The 6,505-nt window shown below is 40.7% G+C and overlaps 1 protein-coding gene across 1 annotated transcript in view; it reads left to right on the plus strand.

Moving 5' to 3' along the window:
• Positions 1 to 4,668, plus strand: part of LOC133116311 (protein dopey-2-like) — a 30,656-nt gene extending 25,988 nt beyond the window's left edge. The window contains exons 38-40 of the mRNA XM_061225750.1: positions 83 to 238; positions 597 to 729; positions 3,801 to 4,668. Of these exons, the coding sequence (XP_061081734.1) occupies positions 83 to 238; positions 597 to 729; positions 3,801 to 4,031 (520 nt within the window). The 3' untranslated portion in view covers positions 4,032 to 4,668. The remainder of the gene's footprint in view (positions 1 to 82; positions 239 to 596; positions 730 to 3,800) is intronic.
• Positions 4,669 to 6,505: the final 1,837 nt, after the last annotated feature.

Raw genomic sequence — 6,505 nt, forward strand, 5'->3', positions numbered from 1 at the left:
ATTACGTATTTGCCCCAGGTCTGTTTGAGCAGGCCATTCAGTGGTGCAAAAAGGCTGTGTTTCCTTCTCTTCCTGTGCTCAGGAACCCCAGTAAGGGACGAGGGGCACAGGGCACGCGAGAGAGGAACGGACCAGCATTCCTCTTCTCCCGCAGCGAGCTGGAAATGTACCTTTCGGCCTGCAAGTTTCTGGACGCTACATTGTGCTTCCCCCCGGAGAGAATCCCCCTTTTCCAGATGTGAGTGCAGAGCCACACCCAGCTCCCCCACTGAGCCACACCCAGCTACTCCACCCCACTGAGTTACACCCAGCTACCCCACCCCACTGAGTTACACCCAGCTACCACACTGAGCCCCACCCAGGGTCCAACCACAGCATACAGCTCCACTTCACTGTGCGTGCGTGTGTGTGTGTGTGTGTGTGTGTGTGCATACGTGTGGAAAGAACAATATGTATCAATAGGTTTCTAAAGAATGTTTACTATATATCCTTGTACTGTATATGGAATGGATATCACAATGGTATTTTCACAATGGAATGACCATGCAGATGTTTCCCAGCGTATGGGTGTGTGAGCTTGTGTATGTACTCTGCAGGTATCGCTGGGCCTTTGTTCCTGAGGTGGATGTGGACAGCTACAGCGGCCCAGAGAACAGCATCATGGAGGGAGAGGAGGACTGCCAGCCTCATGTGGTCCGGCTGCTGGACGGACTACGCTCCAGATACAAGGTAGCACCCACGTCATCTGAATAAATCCACAGCATATGTATGTCTATTACTGCACACATCTATCACCCTACTGCACACCTCTATTACTGCACACATCTATCAGCCTACTGCACACCTCTATTACTGCACACATCTCTCAGCCTACTGCACACCTCTATTACTGCACACATCTATCACCCTACTGCACACCTCTATTACTGCACACATCTATCAGCCTACTGCACACCTCTATTACTGCACACATCTATCAGCCTACTGCACACCTCTATTACTACACACATCTATCACCCTACTGCACACCTCTATTACTGCACACAGCTATGACCCTACTGCACACCTCTATTACTACACACATCCATCACTTTACTTCATACCTCTATTACTGCACACATCTATCACTGTACTGCACACATTGTTACTGCACAAAGCTATCGCACTACTGCACACACCCACATGATCTGAATCACACTCCACTGATTCACCATGCTGCCAGCTCCCAGTTGGTGCTGGCATGGTGAGTACTTTGGACTGTGGGAGGCATGGCTGCTTTATTTCTGCTTTTGCTGGTTACACCAGAGCCCTGATTCATTTTGAATTGGCTCACTGTGGTTAGTTCAGCACATTCTTAGGGTATATATATATATATATATATAGTATATACACATATAGTTATTTTAAAACAAACCAAACTCACTCCTTTTAAAGTGAACCAAATAGTGAACCAGCTGCAAATGAATGCGTTTTTGTGTTCACGTTGTGAGTGGACTTGAAAGAGGTCTCTTTCTGGTCCACTGAAGCATTGAGTTCTCAGGACACTTGTTGTTCACACAGCAGCTCCTTCACAGCTCAGACACCACTGCTGTAACATTGGATTATGCGCAGGGTTTGACATAAGTGGCATATAAGTACATATTAACAGCAAAAAGATTCAAATACATGGGAAGTTTATGTCCTAATGGAATATGTACCTAAACAGAGACAGCCATTTGCACCATTACGACATAAAATTGCCATGAATTTGAATCTTTTTTCCATTAATGCATACTTGTGTACCACTTATGTCAACCCCTGATCATGGGTAATTTTCTTCAATATGGCCTCTACAGATGTGTTTATCATTTCGTTCTGCTAGATTTTGAAGAAGATGATGCAAGAAAAACACTTAATCCCCCCTGACACCAACAGCAGCTATTCTGCTCTTTCTTTTTAGCTGGGTACGCTCAGAAGTCACTCCAACTGCTCAGAATAAATGTGTAGCAGGTATTAAAGTGTATGCTAGGGCTGCTTTGTGTTCACAGTCCACAATTTAAGCGGTCCTCTAAAAGAACCACAAACAGACCGCACTGAAGCCACCTCCTGAGGTGGTCTTGTCCTGTCTAGAAACTACAGAAGTCCAATCTCTAATTTGTCAAAAAACAACTACCATACCAGCAAGCTCTTCAGGAAAATCAGACTTTATTAGCACAAGTGCACAAAGCCGGATCAATTCTGCAGAACTGAACCTCGATTGTTAGTTTCATACACATTTTATACACTTCTTTCAACGTAACTCCTCCCAAAACATTCCTAAAAACACCATGTGTTCTCTGTGGCGCCTCAATGCGCAGGCCCACATTTTTGTTTTGTAACAAAATAAATGTTCTTATCACATCTTGTTCCGTAAACTGTCCTTGAAAATGACAATCTTCAAAGCAAGACGTCCTGCCCTGCAAGCCGGTCAGGTCACCCTGCCCCGCAAACTATTTTGGCAAAGACAGCCTACAAAGCAAGACTCCTTGTCCTGCAAGCTGTTCAAGACACCTCCGTCCCACAAACTATTTTGGCAAAGACGATAAGAACAAAGCGTCCTTATCACATCTTGTTCCGTAAACTATCCTTGAAAATGACAGTTTTCAAAGCAAGGCATCCCGCCCCGCAAGCCGTTCAAGTCGCCCCCATCCCATAAACTGCTTTTTAACAGAGAGGAATCATAAAAGATGAATTCATGCAAAACATGGTGCTATTCTGTACTTTCCAATTTTCCTTTTAAGCCTACACATTATTGTATTCAACTCAGGTTACATATGGGTCACTGTGTACTTCTAGCACAAATTAGCAGTTTATCAGTTTGAAAATAACAGGCATACTTAATCATACTTTAATATTTGATTAATGTTTTCTTCTAAGTGAGTAAGTGTGGTTTTTCAGCCTGACACATTCTTTTGCTTTTTCTTCTACAGTTGACATTGTGGTTTCTTGCGTTTCCATAAGCTCATCCGTAATTAATGATATAGGTTCATTGGATTACATATTGATTACATGAGTAAAAGGCAGCATACATATTGAGTACATGAGTAATAGGCAGCATACATATTGATTACATGAGTAATAGGCAGCATACATATTGATTACATGAGTAATAGGCAGCATACATATTGAGTATATGAGTAATAGGCAGCATACATATTGATTACATGAGTAATAGGCAGCATACATATTGATTACATGAGTAATAGGCAGCATACATATTGAGTATATGAGTAATAGGCAGCATACATATTGATTACATGAGTAATAGGCAGCATACATATTGATTACATGAGTAATAGGCAGTATACATATTGGTATACTTTTGACATTTTGGCTTTTGAGAGTTTTGGAGGAACCAGCTTGCTCAATTCTGACAGTTTGACCGTTTAATCTGATTTTGATTTGTGATTGATTTGTCATAAAACGTAGGTAGAACATCTTGTTCTGTGAATTTTTCCTACAGTCTGTGTTTGGTTCATTTCAGAGGGGTGTGAGTTAATTTTGCGTGTTTGCATATGCACAATAAATACTGAGTTATCGGTCTTGAGTCCACATGAGAGGCTGAAATGGAATGTGCAAACACCCTTAAGCACACCTGTAAAATCATGTAACCTTTTCATTAGAGTGGCCTTTTTGATGTGTAAATTATCTGCAGAGTATGTAAATAAATAAATTAGAAATATATTTGGTATTTTTCAATGTGATGTGCATGAGAAAAACATTTAAGGCAGATTAAAGGGTCTGTGGTCTTGTGTGTTTGATGTGTGATTCTGCCTGTCCAGGAACTGAATGGCACAGGTGAGCGTACCTGCTCAGACCGCCTGGACCTCCCGCTCCTCCCCCAGAGCTCCATCACCAGCCTTACCCAACTCGAGCCCTTCTTCCGGGCCCTTAGCTCCTCCCCCAAGGGGCCCCAGTCCATGGCTGACTATGTGACCCCCAACAGCAGTAAAATCTTGAGCAAATTGGAAGAGATCCTCCAGAGCGATTTCCTGGAGAACATGGACAGCTAGAACCAGGACCCGAGCAGGAACCCTGGAACAGTGCAGAATGAAAGTGCCCTGTTGGTCTGTCACTGGAATGTATATCTCAGAGCTGCTGGTAGAATCTGCTGTTTGTTAATAGTTGACCGTCGTCCATATGCAAGCTTGTCTTTGAGCCTAATGGAGCTTTCAGACTCACTCCAGCCTTAACCTCAAATACCAGCAAGGACAGATCAGGGTGTTGTACTGTATTATACTCATGAGCTCATATGGTGAAAATGCTTGAAGTACATTAAGAGAATCTCACTGTCAGAGAGTTGAAGGATGTAAAAATTCCTTCTCTGTTGAGCCAACATATTAATAGTAACGTAGGGTGCAGTTTGCTGAATGTACCAATCTGCTGTGCTTTCTTCTCGCAGCAGACATGGAATCCACAGTTGCATCTGCAGTTCTCCAGATATCATTTCAAGTATCAGATAAAATTATTTATGTCTGGCGGGTGACTATAGTCAGATGTTTATATTTATGTTTATATTTCTCATATAACAAACATAAATTATGTTTTTCCCTGTCTAATTTAACAAACTATGTCTTCATACTTTTGACACATCATGATAAATGCAATCATTTGCTGTTCAAATTTCAATCAGTAAATTATTACTTGTAAATTAACTTTTTATTTTTATTTTATTACCTCTCATTTGTAATCTCTTTACTCTGCATATATACAATTAAATGGGCTTTAATCTCTTCAGAAAAAAGTTTCATTTATTTATAATAAAATTAATGTTGCTATAGATTGGACTTGAGTGATAATTCATTCAGGTTCAACACAGAAACATTGTTGAGATTGTTGTTATAAACTTACACTAAATTAAGGATAACAATTCTTGACTGTGACATTTACCAACAATATACAGTATGTTGCTAGTTGACACAAATTATATGAAAATTCCAGATGTGAAAACCTTCTGACAATTATCTGGAATATAGATTGGTTAAGGCTTGCCTGACAAATAGTTGATGAGCATGTAATGAGTTACAGTCAGACTTATTAAAATGTTATTTTCCCCACACATTTAAGCATACAGGTTTTTCTCATAAGCAGGAATCAATATCATAATTCACACTGGAGGCCTCTGGAATGTGTGGGTTTCAGTTAAAATGTTGAGTCCAGTGTACGCATACGACCATGCTCTCCGGCCACGTACAGCTGCAGTCCACTCCCCATAAAGGCTCACAGGATCCTGGACCACAAATGTAATGTAATGTTGTCTCCCGTGATGGCAGCCATGGATGTACCCACCCACTCACAATATGGGTTGTATTCTTATGCCTGTCCTCCTCTCCGCTCACCGAATGAAGGCAGCGCCACCTCACAAGTCACAGTGTGGTAGAAAAACTACCCTGCTCTGGGCCAGATGGACTGGGTGTTCCCACCACACTAGCTGAAAACTTAAAATAGATGCAACTGAAACAGAGTCTGATGCAATTGGGTTTATTGTATATGGCTCAAGAGTAACATACAGGAACCTGGGCTGGTCTGGTCTGCACAGAGCAAATACACACAAAGTTTCTCATGCAATCTCGAAACAGTCTCCAAGCACTCCAAGAACACGCTCTGAATTCCCTTCTGAACGTTGCCTCCTTTTATCCTGTTTTCCTAACTCCTCCTGTCGTGGAGATTAAACTGAACTCCTCCCACAGGCTTACAATGTGTTTCTCTGTACTTTATCAATACACCATTTTTTCTCATTTCTGCCCAAATCTTCTACCATTATTTCCATGTCCCAATATTTTTTTATAAAAAATGAGTGGTTACCTCACTCTTCCATTGCCCCTTCCTCACCCCTCCCCCTTCACACCTGCTCACTCCCTTTAACATTAATGCTGCACTCCCTACAGTGGCCCACTCCCTTTAACATTAGGGGTATTAGGAGTATAGAGGTTCCTCTGTACTCCTAATATCACTTAACTCTATGATACACTCTATGGGTAATATTCATGCATTGCACGTGACCCTAATCATCCCTTGCATATGATGTAAGTGGTTACTAGAAGACTATGGTTTGATTGTATCAGTGATTATGCCTTGGGCCTGTTCTGACCTGTTTTATATTTAAAAAATTTTTTTTTAGCAATGCTCTTATTGTGCTAAGACTACTAAGTTTAGTATCTTTTTCCCAGGTAATTTTGTAAAGTGCAACAGCCTATTTCTTGTCTAAAGAATTATAATAAAAATGCATCCAGTAAAGGAAAACATAATTAAAAATAATTATTTTAAATCTCATTAAATACTCATTCATAACATATAGCTATAATTTTGATAAACGTTTCACATTTCTTAAGAAAATGTGTACAGTGGACGTTCAAATATAATAGTTACTTCAAACTGGGAAATTTGAAGCAGTATTTGCGTAATGACAAACGAGGGGACTACTGAAGACGTGTTTTATTCCACATTACGCCTATTTTGTTATAAATATTATGTATTTTATACCAAA

Source organism: Conger conger, chromosome 17 (genome assembly GCF_963514075.1).
Source record: "Conger conger chromosome 17, fConCon1.1, whole genome shotgun sequence".
NCBI lineage: Eukaryota > Metazoa > Chordata > Actinopteri > Anguilliformes > Congridae > Conger > Conger conger.